The 18,426-nt window shown below is 37.9% G+C and overlaps 2 protein-coding genes across 8 annotated transcripts in view; both read left to right on the forward strand.

Moving 5' to 3' along the window:
* ARFIP1 (ADP ribosylation factor interacting protein 1) overlaps positions 1-3,782 on the forward strand; it is a 118,877-nt gene extending 115,095 nt beyond the window's left edge. For all 7 annotated transcript variants that reach the window (XM_036887745.2, XM_036887743.2, XM_036887742.2 and 4 more), the window contains one exon: positions 1,913-3,782. In XM_036887745.2, coding sequence (XP_036743640.1) covers positions 1,913-2,068 — 156 coding nt within the window. In that variant the 3' untranslated portion in view covers positions 2,069-3,782. The remainder of the gene's footprint in view (positions 1-1,912) is intronic.
* Positions 3,783-11,430: 7,648 nt separating this feature from the next.
* LOC118913620 (60S ribosomal protein L26-like) lies at positions 11,431-15,575 on the forward strand. The gene is made up of 2 exons (XM_036887700.2): positions 11,431-11,549; positions 14,988-15,575. The coding sequence occupies exons 1-2, from the start codon at positions 11,431-11,433 to the stop codon at positions 15,403-15,405; spliced, it is 537 nt and encodes a 178-aa protein (XP_036743595.1). The 3' UTR covers positions 15,406-15,575.
* The last annotated feature ends 2,851 nt before the right edge of the window (positions 15,576-18,426 follow it).

Consider the following 18,426-nt stretch of genomic DNA (forward strand, 5'->3'; position numbering starts at 1 on the left):
TGCTTTTATCCCTATCAGCAACTTATATTTTGATTTGAGATTTTTGTGCCCCTTTATACCCCTCACCCTCCCCATCCACCAACCCAACCCCCTCCCCATGGTAACCACCAGACACTCCTCAGTGTCTGTGAGTCTACTGCTGTTTTGTTCATTCTGTTTTGCTTTGTTCTTATATTCCACAAATAAGTGAAATCGTATGATATTTGTTTTTCTCCCTTGGCTTATTTCTCTTAGCATAACACCCTCTGGGTCCATCCATGTTGTTAAAAAAGGCAGGATTTCTTTTCTTTTTATGTCCAAATAATATTCCGTTGTTATATATACCCCATCTTCTTTATGCATTCATCTGTTGATGGGCACTTAGGTTGCCTCCATGTCTTGGCTGTTGTAAGTAATGCGGTGATCAGTACAGGGGTACATATATCTTTTTGAATCAGGGATTTTGTTTTCTTCAAGTAAATTTCTAGAAGTGAAATTACTGGGTTGAATGGTATTTCTATTTTTAGTTTTGTGAGGAACCTCCATACTGCTTTCCACAGTGGTTGTACCAATTTACATCTCCACCAGCAGTGTAGGAGGGCTCCCCTTTCTGCACATCCTCTCCAATACTTGTTATTTCTTATCTTTTGGATGGTGGCCATTCTAACTGGTGTGATGTGATATCTCATTGTGGTTTTGAATTTCATTTCCCTGATGATAAGCAATGTAGAGCATCTTTTCATGTGCCTGTTGGCCATCTGAATTTCTTCTTTCATTCATTTGTGCTTTTAAAAATTGCACATATGCCTAGAAAATTTCTCAAAAAAATATACAATGAAATGTTAACAGTGATTCTCTCAAGTGGAAGGGGAGGGGAAAAAGTACAGAGAATGGATCAGGAGATTTTACTTTATAATCTTGAGCATATGTTATTTTGATAGTATTTAAGTCTTTACAAGTAAAAAATATCCAATGTTAAGTATGTTTGTGTTGTTCCCTTTATAGAGATAGATGGATAAAGAAATGGCTAGAGAGACTGTGGACGTGTGTGTGTGTGTGTGTGTGTGTGTGTGTGTGTGTGTGTGTGTGTAGTAGTGAATACAGGTATCATATCCTGTACAAAATGTTATATCCCATTTTTCACTTAGCATCATATATCAGATGTTATTATATCACTAAAAATCATTAAAGCTCAATTTTAATGAATAATGTATTGGATGGGTAATTCAGTATACTTTATACTTTCTTTCCCTGCTTTTGAGCATTTTGTAATTATAACTAGGACCTCAGGAAATAACTTTATCCATAAATTTTTGTGATGCTTTGCTGATTTAAGAGAGATTCATAAGGTAGTATTACTTGGTTAAAACATACTCAATATTATTTATTAGAAGTAATAAGTAACTGAAAATAACTGAGTCATGAACTTTAAGTAAACTGGCTTTCTGGGCAATACTTGCTGCCCCTTGCTTGATTCTTTGCAGAGAACTGCAGCATGTAAAAGTATCTAGTCTACTCAGTTTTACATAAAGTTTAGCCTTAGCCTTATTAATGTCCATACTTGGTATAGAGCATACAGTACATATGTATATATAATTTTCCTGCTTCAGTATTTAGTTTTGAAAATACTTAGTTCGAGGGGGAATTTAATAATATTTTTAATTAATTCCATAAATAATGTTTGAAAATACTCAACAGAGTATGTATTTAGCTTCTTAAACTGACCTATTCCCTTTAGGGAAATTAAAAAGTCATCAAAAGCTCAGTGACCCTGCAAAACATTTGGTGTGTGTGAAATACTTTGTCATTACTAAAACAGCTTTTTCTGAGGAAGAAGATGATATGCCATTTAATTAAGATGCGTGAGAGATCACCTCATATTTTGTTGCCCTTGGTGTTAATGCTTGGTCTTGTAACTCGGCTCTGTTCACAGGTGAAGGTGTTGCACAATCAGCTGGTCCTTTTCCACAATGCCATCGCCGCTTACTTTGCCGGGAATCAGAAGCAGCTAGAACAGACACTTAAACAGTTCCATATCAAATTGAAAACCCCTGGAGTGGATGCCCCATCTTGGCTTGAGGAACAGTAACAACATACCTGGAAAAAAAGATAGAAAGTCACATTGTTATATTTCTAAACAAACCTATTAAGAATTAAGCAGAGTTGGGAGAAGAGGGAAGGGGTGACAACCATTGTAGTGATTCTTGCACCAACAGCTTTAATTTTTCCTTTTCATACTTTAACAATTGAGCTGTTAAATTTGATGGGAAGATGGGTGGTTTTAATGTAAACATAATTTCTATAATCTGAACACAATTTTAATTTTTGAGAAATCCTTTTGTATTGTAAGTGTTGATAGCTATTTCTGTAGCTCGAAAACATCTAATATAGATTTGCACTAACAAGATAAAAATCCAAGGTTTTTGGCCCTGGAAATGAGGGCCCATTGTAACTTTTCCAAAGGGAGGTTTAGATGATTTGTATCAACATCAGATATTTTATATATGAATATAATCAACATCTTTAAGAGATTCATTTTCATGTATTGTCTTAAAGAAAAAATAAACTATTTTGCAGAGTGAAATTATCTGGTGTTCCTGCAGCATCCACACAGAGGCGGAAGCTCTAATGAATGAATGATTGGCTTGTGGAGTTGTGGCCAATAATCTTTTTAAAATGAATCTGTACCATTGTAATTTTTGTTTAGACTTTTTTTTAAAGATGCAGGAACCACACTGTCATTTCTGTGAGGCTTTTGAGCTAATTAATGAACTTGCATCACCCAAAGTCATTGAGCTGTTAGGTTAAGTTTTTTTTTAATTCATAATGAAACCTACTTAAGACCATTTTTTTTGACAGGTGGACTTGGGAATAGAAATTCTTGATGGTTTCTTGAACAGAAATCTGTGCTTAGAAAGCGGGTTTTTGGGTAAATTCCATTTTAACAGAAGTGAATTCCTGGACAACTTTCATTGACTGCCACATGTAACAATACCGGTTAAGCCTTAAATCACAGATATGTGCCTTCTCAGATTCAGTAATTCTCTTTCAACCAGTGTACATAATCCATAACGAAATCCCTCTCAGATAATGTTTGGTGTGTGTATTTCTTCCTTTGAAAGGGACACTGTGTATAATGTTGGGTTTCTTTGTATTCATTAAACCACATTTAAAGTCTATGGTGAAATCAACTTTTTAATTTGCTCTTTGGTTTTTCTTCATTCCTTATGGGGAATGGGATGACAGAGGAATTTTTTCATTTGAGAATGGAGAGGTAATATGGGACAGTGTGGTGGTAACCAGAAGAAAAGAGATTGGAAAGGCCAGTACTATTTCAGTTGCTCAGCACTGTTGGTTTTGTGTTATATGGTTGGCCTGACTGCTGTGTGCTTCTATCAGTAATGTAATCCTCTTAAATGTAAGTTCTCTTGATTTTTGTCATAGATACAAATAATACTTAAAGAGGTATCTCTTCAACTGTTCATTTCTTTTATGTTGAAATGAAGTACATAAAATTACTGTTATCCATGAACTTTGTGGACTGTAAGATTTGTTACATATGTTCAAATGCTTTTTAGCTGGCTTTTTAATTAATATGCCTGTTTTCAGTGCTTAATACGTACAGTGTAATGTGATTGTAAATCATAAACCTATTTTAAATCATTCCCTCCTGTATATTTGTATTCAGAGAGCCTTATTTTATTCTTCTAGCAGAATTACTACTTGTGATAGTTTATTTACATTCCCCAGAATGTGCCTCTGGTGTGAATTTTGTATTCTTATTAAAAGTGTTTGCTGCAATATATTGTTTCTCTGGTTCTTCATAATTTAAAATAAGCAACTATTTAGAAAATCTGAAGATACATGATTTATCTTTTCCAAACTTTAAAAACAATAACAAAAAATGGTGCTTCTGTCACTTACAATTGTTTTATCTCAGTAAGTTTTTCTTTTACCTCAGTCTCTTTTGGGAGCAGAATATGTCCACTCTTACCACATTCCAACAGCAGCTGTAGTAACTGAGAAATTAAATCATTTCCTGGATTGACGATTTTTCAGAATAAACTAAAAATACCGTGATTCTGAGTAGTGGGTACATGTGCAAAATAAATAAGTAAATTAACTTAACCAGTGGTATATTTACTTTGTTAGGTAAATAATTCATATTCATTGTAGGAAAAGAAAGATAATTTCCAAAAAAAGTGAAGATAAAATACATAACTTCCCAAGTCAGTAAGTACTGCATGAACCACCTAATCCCTTTGATGTTTGATCATTTTGTTGCCAATCTTTGTATTACAAGCTCTAGTTTGGATATCCTTTAACATGCATGCATTCATGTTTGTACTCTTACCTGTGTATTACCTCAGGTTAGATTTTTAGAGGTGAAAATGAGCCTTCAAAGCATATACACACTTTGAAGACTTTGTTAAGTCTGTGAAATTGAACTCTCTATCCTGTTAAAAGATAAACTGAGGTATAGTAAAAATTTTCAAATTTATTTGAGCAAAAATTACTTTGAATCAGGCAGCACCAAAGCAGAAGTGGTTAGGAGCCTCTACTGACAGGACTTATAAGGGAAAGACTTTTATAGAGAAGAGATGGAAGCCAAGCAAGGAAATTGTTCAGTTGGCTACAATTTAATCAGTTGCCTCATTTGGGAGCCTATTTGGCTGTTGGTGGTTGGTTATCCTTAGGTTTTGATTTCTTAACCTTGAGGCATTTCAGACTTAGGTTTTGGTTTGTTTGTGTAGTCTATAAAGGCATTAAACCCACCTCAGTCTAATGACCTCCTTGTTTAATTAATGTAACAATCACAAAGCTTCCAAATCTTAGGGCCCAGGAAGGACCTGGGACTTGTAGAAGCAATTTATCTGAAATCTAGACTTTAAGAAGCATCTTTTCCATATTCAAAGCACATTAATAAGTTACTGAAGTTTATCCCACGGAGTATGAAACTAGAAGTTTTTTTAGAGATTATCTGTTTAAGGCTCCCCCCTTTTTTTTTAACAAGTGAAGACACAAAGGCCCAAAATACATTAAGCTGACTTAGCCAACCTCCGTCTCCAACTGTAATGCCAGATGAGTATTTGCAATAAAATAGATGAATTCTTTAAATCCTGCTGTTTCAACTGCATAATTAAATCAATATGTCAAAAGTATCATTTCTTCTAAGGTACAATGTATATTAAATGTCTTCTCAGATAGAGGAAATCCATCTACCCCCCAAATGGATTCATATTAGGTGTCTTTCAAAGTATATATGATGTTCATCATTCAGTCCATTGATTTTTTAATTTAAAGTATTCTAAACAAAGAAAGTATGTGAACCTGAAAGTGTTACATAAAATAAAATCATGCACATTGAAACAGCTAAAGAATAAGTGTTTTTGAATCATGGGACTGTTAATTTGAAGCATAAGGTGTCTTCTGTAATATGGGCCCAGTCTTCCATCTTTCACTGGAGATAACTGTAGGTGTGAAAGTAATAAAAGCCAAGTTCTCTAAATTGCCACTTCAGTGTATGTAATTTGTATGTAATTTGTATTGATTTTTGTGAAATGGCAAGAATGTTTGTATTTTGTAATCATATTCCTAAATATCTTTTGCCAGTACCTCTTTTCTTGACCATTGCCCAGGCGGAGGAAAGTTGAGATCATCTAAGATTCTTCACAGCTGAATTCTAACCAAATTGAGACATTTAAAAAATCTAATTCCCCCATAAGACTAAATTTTTATCTTGGCTAAGACTGCAGTGTGAATAGGCTACTTTGTGATCAAAAGGCTAGTTACGTTTTGCATTAGGTCAAAGCTTTTCCAAGGGCCACAGATCCTACACTATTTTTACAATATAGCACACCTATTAAATAGAATGACAATGCAAACAATTTTCCTCTTTTGAGGACTTCCATTAAATTCTATTCTGTGTTCCCACTTGAATGTTTCCTGTTCAACAGGTTTCCTGGAATAAATGGGTCTTTATAATAAATTGCCAAGTGGTTCACCCAATGTACAGGAAACTATGAAGTTTAGCTTCATTTTGTGAAATAAAGGTTAACTCTTAGTTTATGTAACAGCGTGAGAACTATTTGTTACTCTCGTGGTAACTGATATGGCAAGAAGAGTCTATCTGTATGAGGAAGTGACATTAGACCAGTCTGAGAACTAGAACTATTACTGTGCAGTTAATTGATTAATATACTATCAGAGCTGTTTTTTATATACATAAAAAAACAAAACCAGTTTGTTTTGTTTGGGCCCAAACTAGGCTTTGCCATAAGCATCCTCTATCAAAAATTGTGAGCTTTCGGCAACTGTGGTTTATCATGAATTGTTGATAAAAGATAAAAGAGGAACCAGATACCGTTTTGTTGATCCTAGACAAAAGAAACTTCCCATGACTTAGACTTCCACAAGGCTGAGTCTAAGTCAGCTTTGTTCTTGGTACAGGTGTGTTTGTATAAATGTGTTTATATAAATATTTTGGTGAAACTGGCACCTTGCGGTCTTGGGGGCACATAAGAAAGACAAAGTAGACCATTAGTCTTCACTATATTTTGAAGCCTTTATTATTGAAATTCTAAAGAAAAAGCAAACTCTCAGTGTAAAAAAAAAAACATTTTTTCCAAATAAGTGGTGGGTATTATAAGGTAGGGAGAAGGAAGATAACTAATATTTTTGGCGTTGCTGTTAAGTTTTTAAATTGGGAAGTTTTTTGTAATAATGAGTAATGTACACTAATTGTATATGCAACTTTACCTTCATCCTCCAGATGATTTTTAATTCTGTATTAGGAAGACTTGTATGAAAAACTACCTAAAGTTTTAGGCAGATAATAATTCCTTTCCTCTATACTTACTATGGCTAGACTCTAACCTCCTGAGAAAGACAGTTTATGCTTTTTATATTCACCCTGTATCCTCAACGTCTTGCATAATTCTTAGCTCAGAGGAGCCATGTAATAAAAATGAATTCAGTTTTTTGATAAAGTCAAATGCAGAAAAGCATTTGATGATTGCACTGCTATTTCATTTGAATGATTTACAGAAGGAAGCAGATACTCTAAATCAGTGTCAGGGTGTTCAGTAAGATAGTGGGATGTTTACAGAAAAAAATGACTCGTTAAAAAATGTAGAAAGATTGGCAGAATTTGAAAAATCACTATTTTGCAGCTCCCACTGTAATTTTGGTTCCCACAGGGATTGCCAGTGGATGCTAAAATTATTAGAAATTAAAGGAAAACATTATAATACCAATTTATTACCCCACACATTGCTCAATTTGAAAGGGGAAAAGTACCATTAATAGAAGATTTGTGCTTACCGTCTACCTCAAATGATCACAGTTAGCGTCACTAATGACCTGATGATCATGTGCCTCCCAATATAATGCAACAAATTATGCAGCACCACTTACAAGACATTTCTGCTGAAGTCGTTTAACCTGAATCAAATCAAGGCTTTTGCCTGAAATTCCAGTTTATAGAAGATAAAGGAGGTTAAAATACAAGTTAAATCATGCCATGAGTAATCAGTTGGACAAATCCAGTTCTGGGATGTTCTATAAGATAATTGGCTTGCTTTCCTCAAACAGTCAGTCATGAAAGAAAAACCATTTTAGAAATACTGATAAAAAAATAAAAGAGACTCATGTTTCCAAAAAATAGCTCTGTAAAACATTTGGAAGCAACTGAGTAATTTGAATGTGTATTTGATGCTACCAGGGACTTCCTGTTGGTTTTTTTTTAGGTGTGATAGTGATAGTTTATTGTAGTATTGTGGGGAGAAGCCTTACAGAAGATGCCTGCCTAAAGTATTTAAAGGTGAAATGGAAGGACGTGTGCAATTTATTTGTAGATGTTCGGCAAAAATATATCCATTCTTACATACTTACCTATATGAAGAGAAAAGAAGGAGAGATGTCTTTAAATATGGTGATGCGTTAGCAACTGTTGAACTAGGTGGGTAGGGGGTTTCATTTGTACTAGTTTTTTAACTTTCTCTTTTTTTGGAATTTTTTACAATAAAAAATATATTTGAAGACTGAGATATTTGGTCCAGAAATACAGGTGGGCTCCTGCTAAGTTTTCTCTCTTGCACCCTGGTGGCATTCTTGGTGCAGCCATTGGCTTCATCCCTGCAGATAACAGAATCCCTCCTATAGCATGGAAAAGAAATTGGCTTTTCCTTGGAAACACAGAAATTCAAGAAAGTGTGAAGTTGAACAGTTTTCTCTCAGTAAAGATTACAGAAATAAGGCAACTGAAGAAGCAGAAATAGTTTAGGATATACAATTAGAAAAAATTCATGGAGGAAAACATGCATTCACTAAACTAGATATTTTTTCTCAACTTTCTAAATAGAAACGATTTGATTTTGTAAAATAGTTTATAAACTAGTTTATTTTCAAACTATAAGGAAGTTAAGCCCAAAATAAAATACTGTCTTTAATAGCAGTGCTTAATACCAATGGTTTCTTCTGTCTCAATATTTTCCCCTCATAAATAAGCATATACTTCTATTCTGTAATACTATTTTAGATTTCTTAAAGCTTAGCTACTTTTAGCTTCATTTATTATAACAACTTAGACTGCTTAAAATAAATTATATTTGTACATTGATAATTTTAATGACTATTATTCTCAATCTGAAAAGATTTTTATGAGCTGGCCAAATTTTCCCTAATTCACATTTCTTAAATTAATAAAACAACTAAAATCCTTAAAGAACTCCCCAAATAAATAATGGATGTTTACATTGTTCTCAAATTTTCTGATTCCTGTTCCCTTACTCCTCTTACGAAGGAACAATGAAAGTCCTATGGATTAAAGTTTCCTAGCTAGTTTACATCAATAATAGAAGCAGTACAAACCCCAATGTTTTAAGAATTGAGTTCTTACCATGGCAACAGTTACTATATAATCACTGGTACTATCAAGTGAGTTGAAAAAAAAAAATCTGTTGAAAAAAAAAATCTGTAAGTTTAGTCAAGAGGATGTTGACTTTCATCACCTGATTCCACTAATACACTCAAGAGGTTCAGATGGCCCCTGAAGTGGGTCTAGTAATTTCTTCTTGGACTGGTGTTGGCCACCAGAGGCCGGACCTTTAATTTATCAGATTTCCTATGGGATGGCCTTTTTAAAAAGTAATCTGTCTTTGTATTCTCTAAACTTCATCCAGAAAGGCTCGCTCTATTTCTTTTGTGAAGTTCGGTTAACATTTACCTCCAATTAAGCCAGCCATAAAGTAAGATAAATTAGAAATTACAAATGAACCACTATAAGCTTAATTTTTTTTATTATTATTATATAGGAGACCTTGCCTAAACTCATAAGAAAAGGGAAAGTAAAGTATCAAAGCTACATAGTAGGAGCTGGTCCTAACTTGCCTCTTTGTCCTAAAAACAGAAAAAAAATACAATGACATAATAAAAGGCTGTTGTGATATCTTCAAGTTTTCAAGCTTTTTGAGTCACGATTTGTGCTCATTACCAGAGCAATGAAAACAGGTCTTTTTCCCCCTGACACAAGAAGCTTCAGTTCAAGCCACTCCACACTTCCTTGCCAGTGACCTCAACACTGACCTTGATTTATCCCAGGAAGAACTCGGCCTGCTCAATCCTTTTAGCTCATTTTAATGTGAATTTCTGTTCACTAGTGATGAACTGAGACCACCAGTTAAGAAAAAGTTGACTCATTAATTTCTAGTGTACTGACTCTTCATTATTAATATCATTTCCTTACAGTAGCCCCTTTGGGATCATACACATGCAGCCTCTAGTTATTGTTTCCCCAGCCAGTGAGGGAGCCAGACACCTGCCCTACCAAGGAGGTGCTTAGTCTCACCTCCTCTGAGATCAGGAATCCCCGTCTCTCTGGTGTAGAGTGTCCAAGCCGCATGCTTTGATTCTCACTCTATGTCAAATTTCTCAAGACAGAACTCAATCCTAATCACTCTTCTTCCCAAGCTGTGTCAAAGCTGGAAGTGTTTTTCTGTCCAACAGGCCGCGTTGCACGTCTGCATTGCACCAATCGAGCATTGGCATGTCTTCTGCAGCGTTTCACTTGACTGGCCTGTGCACGCCTACATGTCCGCAGTTCACCTTAAAATGCTGTGATCTGGGCTGTTCTCTTCCTGCACCTTATATCCCCTGAGTCTCATAAGAGCTTGAGTCTCATCTGGTGGCTTCCCTTCTGGATTACAGAAGCCTCTTGAGGGCAGAACTGTTTTAGAACATTTTTGTAGCACTCCCTGTGCCTTGCACACAAAAGGCTTTCAGTTTTTTCAGTAATGATTATCATTGCCGGAGCCTTTAGCTTTGAAGGACTTAAGAGAGGCCTGCTGATGTCATTCACTGGTGATGAGGACCAAGTTTAGCTGGCACACACAGTGACTGAACAACTGTGGTCGGTCCTGGGAGTAGGTACTAATGAGATGTGGAGATGAGTGAGACAGCCCTGCCCTCAGACTTTCTGGTTTAATGGAGAGAAAGTCTACACAAATCTGGGAATGAATGGTATTGGGAGGAGAGGGACCAGTGGGTAGACCATGCTAGTAGTGTTGAGTGTGGAAGCAGCCAGCCTTCAACTCCAAATTGGAATGTCTTGTGCATCCATGTGTGGGGTGCAGAAAAGATACATTTCACTGTATCACTTTACCATTCCTGTCCATGCTGGCAAACAACCTCACATAAATCAAATCTTAACCATAGTAAGATATTTCTTTTAGACTTTGAATTTTAACACTTTTTCCCTACCAGTCACTCTAACAGAACTTGACTCCTTTTCATCTAGTAGCTGAAGGGTAGTCAAACAGTGGCAAAATTTGTCTATACCTTCAAGATCATCAGGGGAGAATTGTTGGTCGGGAGATTTAGCAGTTTAATATATGACCTTAGTTTTCCACCTGGAACTCAACCTGAATGCTCCCATTTTTTGAAAAAGAAAATAAATTAATAACTAGTTACCTAGCTGCTCGAATGTGTGGATTATAACTAAGCACACGAGGACTGGGGTGCATGAGTGTTTCAAGGTTAGTTACCCCAGGAAGCTTAGAATCTGCAAAAATGGCTTTATGCAAAAACTGGCTTTATGAGAATTTGAAAATAATTCTCATAAAGCCCTCTATTATGGTTTCAATTATTGCAGCCTGATGAAAAAATCAGCTTATTTTGACAGGGAAGACACATACATGCAAAAAATAGCTTTGCTGGTTATCTCAAGAGCTTTGGCTAAAGAAGAATAACATGTGACTTCTGTTAAAAATCTGGATGCTAATAAACATTGGGGGTGAGTCATGATCTGCATGGCCTCCCGTTCTCCCCCAGGCCTCTGTCACTGCTGCAGCCTTCTGAATTAGTCCCTCTGATTTCTTTATGGTCACACAGCCTGTCACACAGGACAAAGGTCTTTGAACATCAGATGACTTCTGTAGACTCTGTACTATGAGCATGGGGAGCATAAAGGCCCCCTTTTTTATGAGTTCCAGTGCAGTGAAAGGCTGGGGTAGAATTCCTGCCTTTGCCTTCCCCTGCAGGGGATCCAGGTTTAACCTGATTATGCCCAGCAGGTAAGTAGGCACCCCTGGAAATTGGTCGCCTTATTGAGACCACCTGTGAAGAGGGCATACTTGTAAACAAAGAATGCTTAGCTAGAAAATGTGTGCAAGTCTTTGATAAAGGCCGATGTGGAGGGTGGAATGAAGATGTGTGAACATCTAGCATTTTCTCTACTTTCCCATGTTTATTCTCCTCTTTAAACTCCAAATGTGATGTGTCTTTCTGACCCCAGGTAAATAAGAATCCATAGTGAGAGGGTATTCAATTTCCCTGGGAAGATAAATTATTATTATTATTTTTTTTTTTTTTTTTGCTGGAGCCATTTTCAGCATAAAAATAATTCCATTGTACAATGTTCATCAGTCCGGTGTATAACTGTGTCCCCGGCCCCCACTGTGTAAAACAGACACTCAGGCAACACTGCCTATCAGGCATCCCAGAACCACAGCACAGTTCAAAATTCAGTCACGTACCTGTGCCCTAAACAGGACGATAAAGTGGGTGGTGGGGCCAGGGTTTGACTTACAAAACCAGCAACATTTCAAGAAAAATTCAAAGTCGAGCCATTTGCCCTTTTATCTGGCCTCATTCTGAGAAATCACCAATAGGAAAATACTTTGTACAGATAAATTATACTCCATTTTATGATCTAATACACAACAACAAAAGATGATCACATACACAAAAACACTAGGTGAAAGGAACTTACAAATTCAAAAGGTGCAAATTTTTCATCCATTTTAAATTATAGATGGCTGAATCTTTAATGCCACCTATTTTCATTAGATTAAACACAGCAGGGGCTAGCAAGTTAGGCGTGAGGATAAAAAGAGAAGTTCTGGGTTTAACTCCTATGCAGCCTCTTCCAGCATTAGCCTGGCCAGGTCCACACGGGATGCGAATGTGAGCTGTTGCACTGAGGGTTTGATAGGGATCCACTTTGTGGCCAAGGCCAGGCAAAACTTGAATACTGGTATTCCCACACAAAGGCTACCCTCTTTAGTTTCTCCAAAAGTAGTCCATTTTGATTATTTCTATAAACCTGATTTGAGAAATATTAAGATGCTAATTGTTAGGGCTAGTTTTATCAGTTGCTCATGCCCAAAGTATTCACCCTTCTAACTAAAAATAGAAGTTCAGTGCAAAGGGATTGTTCATAACTGGTCCACTAAAGTACAAACCCAGTTTCCAAGGGGAATAAAAAGGGCTATACAAATTGCTAAGTCACCAACATTTCCTTTTGCTCACCTTTATATGCCCTACAAAGTTTTTTGGTTTTTTTTTGATAATTATTTTTTATTGAAGGGTAGTTGACGCACAGTATTACATTACATTCGTTTCAAGTGTACAACACAGTGGTAGAACATTTATATACATAATTCTAGGTTCCAGCTATCACCCTACCAAGCTGTTACAATATCTTGACTATATTCCTTATGCTATACATTACATCCCGGTTACTTATTTATTTTACCATTGAAAGTCTGTCCTTTTTTTTTTTTTTTTTTGTGAGGGCATCTCTAATATTTATTGATCAAATGGTTGTTAACGACAATAAAATTCTGTATAGGGGAGTCAATGCTCAATGCACAATCATTAATCCACCCCAAGCCTAATTTTCGTCAGTCTCCAATCTTCTGAGGCATAACAAACAAGTTCTTACATGTAGAACAAATTCTTACATAATGAATAAGTTACATAGTGAACAGTACAAGGGCAGTCATCACAGAAACTTTCGGTTTTGCTCATGCATTATGAACTATAAACAGTCAGTTCAAATATGAATACTCATTTGGTTTTTATACTTGATTTATATGTGGATACCACATTTCTCTCTTTATTATTATTATTTTTAATAAAATGCTGAAGTGGTAGGTAGATACAAGATAAAGGTAGAAAACATAGTTTAGTGTTGTAAGAGAGCAAATGTAGATGATCAGGTGTGTGCCTGTAGACTATGTGTTAATCCAAGCTAGACAAGGGCAATAAAACATCCACGGATGCAGAAGATTTCTCTCAAAACAGGGGGGGTGAGGTTCTAAGCCTCACCTCTGTTGATCCCCAATTTCTCACCTGATGGCCCCCCTGCGACTGTGCCTGTCTTAGGTTGTTCCTCCCTTGAGGAATCTTACCCGTCTCTGGCTAACCAGTCATCTTCCGGGGCCATACAGGGAAATGTAAAGTTGGTAAGTGAGAGAGAAGCCTTATTGATTGAAATGGTTAGCTTTTTACTTCTTTGCATTATTTATGCCCTGTGGCTTCTATGCCCAGCATTTGTCTTGAGGTATCTTTACCACTTGAAAGAATTATGATACTCGGTAAATTTGATATGAGGCACGAATTCTATTTAAGGGTTGTAATTAGGAAGGAAAAAGAAAAGCTATAGAAGTAGCAGGCGGAAGAAAACATTGGAAGATTGATTATTTCTTTGACATATCTTCTTGTAGAGTAACTTCAGCATGTATAGGTTTTAAGCTACTACTTAAATTGAGCACACACATTAACATAATAGGAGTATAGTTACATAACCAAAGCATATCTGTAATTACCAGCCATCTCCAGTGAAACCAAGAAAACCAGTTAGGCACCTTAGGCATTTGTGAAAACTTATCTATGATATGGTGGATATTGTCCAACTGAACTCGAACAGTCTGAGAGAAATCAGACAAATTAAAACAACCCATTCCTGGGGACTGTTCACATCCCATATGTTCTTTTAACAGTAAATAGTCTGTAGTTGTAAGATTTTGGAGTGCTACAATTTGCACTTCTCCTAATTCTTGGTTGAGTTCCAACAGTATAGATCCAGTCAAATTTGTTGTTTTACTGTATGCACAGGCCAGCTTAGATATCTCCTTCCTCATTCCCATGGCAAGTCCAGGAGCTGGTGGGATGAGTGCATCTACAGCTGTAGCAGTGCGTGGATCTTTGTTGGGGTTTTTTGATGATCATCTTCTGGCATGAGTCTTCCAGAGAGTGCTGATGTTGGAAGTTCTCTTTCATATCGTAGCCCTACAAAGTTTTGCACAGGACTCACACATAACATTTCCCCAGGGAAACACACACACACACACACACACACACACACACACACACAACATACCAATATTGTTAATTCACTGGTTTCTGTTTGGAGACTGCCTATAGTGTGTGTGTTATGGTTTCAAATTACTGTTTGCTCTTCTAACTTCTTAGAAGGGTAAACAACTTGAAAAGTTAAAACCAGTAGCAAAAGAAACTGGCATCTGACAGACCTAACTTAATCCCTCTTTTGAGACTCACACACTTGTGTTTGGAGATGGGTAGTGGAAAGAAGTGATACGCTTTCATGTTATTTTTTAAAACTATTTTCCTCCTCAAAATATCAATGTAATAACAGTCAGACCCTACCTTTATAATTAACACCAGCCAGTTTTCTAAGCACTGTATCAATTGTAAACTAAAAAAAGGCCTAGCAGCGAAAACCGCAAATGCCACTTCAGTGCCCCCTCGCACGTGCGCAGGAAGATCATGTTATCACAACTCTCCAAGGAGCTAGGGCAGAAGTATATAACCTGGCCCATGCCCATCCGCGAGGACAATGGGGTCCAGGTGGTTCGAGGACACGACCAAGGTCAGCAAATCGGCAAGGTAGTCCAGGTGTACAGAAAGAAGTATGTCATCTACATCCAGCAGGGGCTGCGTGAGAAAGCTGAGGGCACAACTGTCCACGTGGGCATTCACTCAAGCAAGGTGGTGAACACCAGGCCAAAGCTGGGTAAAGATCGGAAAAAAATTCTTGAACACAGAGCCAAATCTCAACAAGTTGGTAAAGAGAAAGGCAAATATAAGGAAGAACTTATTGAGAAAACACAGGAGTTAATATAACCTATTGTGCAACTGTGGTTTAACTGCAGATTTTTAGCCTGGTGTGTATCTCTTTGAAACTTTGTTGTGTCTCTGGAACATTTGTTTTCTTCTCTTTTGTTACTGCTATGGGGCTCTGTAAATCTACTTATGCTGTTTTGATGAATAATTTTATGAATAAAAATTGTAAATGTTTCCTTAAAAAAAAAAAGACCTAGCTGAAGGTTTCCTGGGTGCAAACTTAGTGATATATATGGCATTTCTCTTTATTCTCCTTTTCCATCCCTGCTTCCAACACGTACACACACAAACACACCTTAAAAAGGAGAGAATGGACAATTTGTTCTAAGGAAACATAGATAGGCGGGGACAAGGGTCATTGAGTGTCTAACTACTTCATTCCTATATATTGGGTAAGGCTTGTCTGCAGTCTCTCATATGCTCAAACAAGTCAGGCACTATTATTGACAAAGTGCCTGTATTTACTTCTAACAAGGGAAATGCCGTTGATGCTACCATGGATATCAGCATCACATGTGAAAGCATTTTCTATTTAAAACTTTCAGAAATCACTACTTAGCATCCAGAAAAAGTTTCTCCCTCTTAAGATCAGAGCCTAGTCATTATTTACTATATTTAAAAGCAATTTGCTGTTTAAATTTCCTAGCCTGCAAAAATAAAACATCATTGTGTCAGTTCAAAGTTGTTTGGAAAATTACAGTAATACAGAGTCTGCATTTTGCCAATAAGACCTTTTATGCAAATTTGCATTCATAGTGATGGTAACAATCTGTTTGTTAGATCTGTTTGATTTATTCATTTTACCCTTTCCACCCTTTGTGAGAAACAAGGTCTAGCAATTTCTTTTAGAAATGGCTGTTACTAGAGGGATTGGTGAGCCTTTGCATTTGCCTGCAAGTCTGTTTAACTACAGTTGGTAGAGTTTGTTTCTTTTGCAGTTTCCAATTTTAAAAGCAAAGACACAGCCTATCATCTAAATATGGAACAATAATCTCATCAGATATATTTAAGAGGAATAAAGATTAAGTTAATCTCAGTCTGTATCAGAGAAAGAGAGAAGAGATTTTAGAATCAGTTTGACGCCTCAATCCTGTGCCAGAGGGGACTCATTTCAGTGTGTCCTGTCCTTCGTGGTTCCCTGGGGGGCCTATGACGTCAGCTCATAGAGCAGACTTACTCCTTCAGCAATCAGCCTGTTTTAAAACTGTAAGGTACTCTTTAGACTGGATTCCAAAATTTGATGCATTTGGGGTTGAAGGCTTTGCTTAGTGGCTCCTAATGACAGATTTAAATACAAAACGCTTGGTGTAAGAAACTGGAAGCATCTCAGGGCTAAGGAGGTGAAGCTAGAAGAAAAAAATGAATTGGGCAAAGGAAATGGAGCCGTGTGGAATAGATAGCCTGGGAGAGGGGAGCAAGCTGCAAACAGAGAAGTTCTTCTGTAGGGCTTGGAGCTGGCACCTGTAAGGCCGGTTGCCCGGGCCACACGAAGCTACTAGCACATTCCTTGGGAGGCCTGGCTTGTTTGGAAAAGTGTAGGCCGGCCGCACTGCCCACTGCTCAGGAGCCTTCCAGTAGCAGCAGCCACGCCCAAGCCGCAGATCCCAGGGTCTCGGCTGGCTTTGGGCCCCTTGGCTTCAGGAGTCTTTCCAGCATTCCTGGCAGAGTGGCTGGCACATTTCTGGGATACAGATGAAGAGCAGATCTTAACTCCTATGCATAAACAGGTGAGACGAGTGTGTAGTTAATAATCAGCATGTTAATAGATAAAGAATAAATTGTCCTCTACATTGGCAGCCTTCGTGCACTCCAGGGAGACATTAGCTCTACTTCAGAGTCATGCACCACTCTCGTCAAGTACTCTCTAGCCACCTGACACGCAGACACAGACCACGAGAGTCAGAATGAGAATGACGACACATTTAGGGGCAGCACACTGCTGCTCGAGTGAAGTGGGATGCTTCAAACTGGGGGAGGTAGAAGGTAGGCTGCCGCCAGAGGATCAGACAAGAATGCCACCTCTTTCCTGTAGGCACATATGTGAATCTATAGAGGTTTTGAATGATAGGTAATGTGGTGAAACTAGACTTCTAAAAACACTGACTTGACAGCCAAGTGAGGGAGAAGAGAGGTGAGGAGAGGATGCTGAGGCGGTGGATTCGGGCAACCGGTTTAACTTCTCAAAGCCAGAAGATACAGAATGCAGGGTTCCCAGGATTGCTGGGGGAATCCAGCGTGATGCCTGACACACACCAACAGCTGATGGGTATCAGCTGCCCTTGCTCTGATTGGAGCAGCTGTGGTGCCAGGCATCTAAAGTGCCAGTGTAAGAGGTATCACCAGGGAAAGGGCAACAAGTCTGGAAAATGCTTGGATAGTAAGCATTTTTAGAGAAGAAAAATGAACCAGAGGAGAGCTGGGATTTCAGATTTTAAAAATCAGCCTTATTTAAGGGGTACAGGCAAGAAGAGTACTGGTTTTGAAAGATGAGTTGACTTTTGGACATCAAATTTGCTCTTGAGATATTACAGGGACAGTATAGATTCAGGGATGTCTGACACAGAGGTGAAGATAGAAGTGGACGCTGGGACACTTCCAAAGACACATACCTACTGCTGTTTTGTTGTGTTTCTTCAAAAAGCTCCCTCAAGAGTTACACATTCTCCAGGCCCCACAAAATCTGGACCCATCCAGACTGAAGTCAGAAGGCCGTATCCATGGGGTAATGGGAGAGAATGGGGAGGAGGAATCCAGTTATTGTCCTCAAAGGACAGGAAGGGTCAGCAGAAGAGACTGCAAGAGGCACAGAGAAGCCCTGGAGGCCAGGGTGCTGCTGGGAGAGCAAAGGGGTGCAGGGCCCAAGTAGGGATCCCCGCACTTGGCCCCTGGGAAGTGACTGGCTTTAGAATGCACGCTCAGGCCAGTGCACGGGGAAGGCCGGGTTGAAAGGCAGACTGAAGCGTGGAAAGTGTGCGGTGGGTGTAGATTCCTTGTGTGGCGAGGCTGACACAGACCAGGAGA

This window comes from Manis pentadactyla, chromosome 1, assembly GCF_030020395.1.
Source record: "Manis pentadactyla isolate mManPen7 chromosome 1, mManPen7.hap1, whole genome shotgun sequence".
In the NCBI taxonomy this organism is placed as follows: domain Eukaryota; kingdom Metazoa; phylum Chordata; class Mammalia; order Pholidota; family Manidae; genus Manis; species Manis pentadactyla.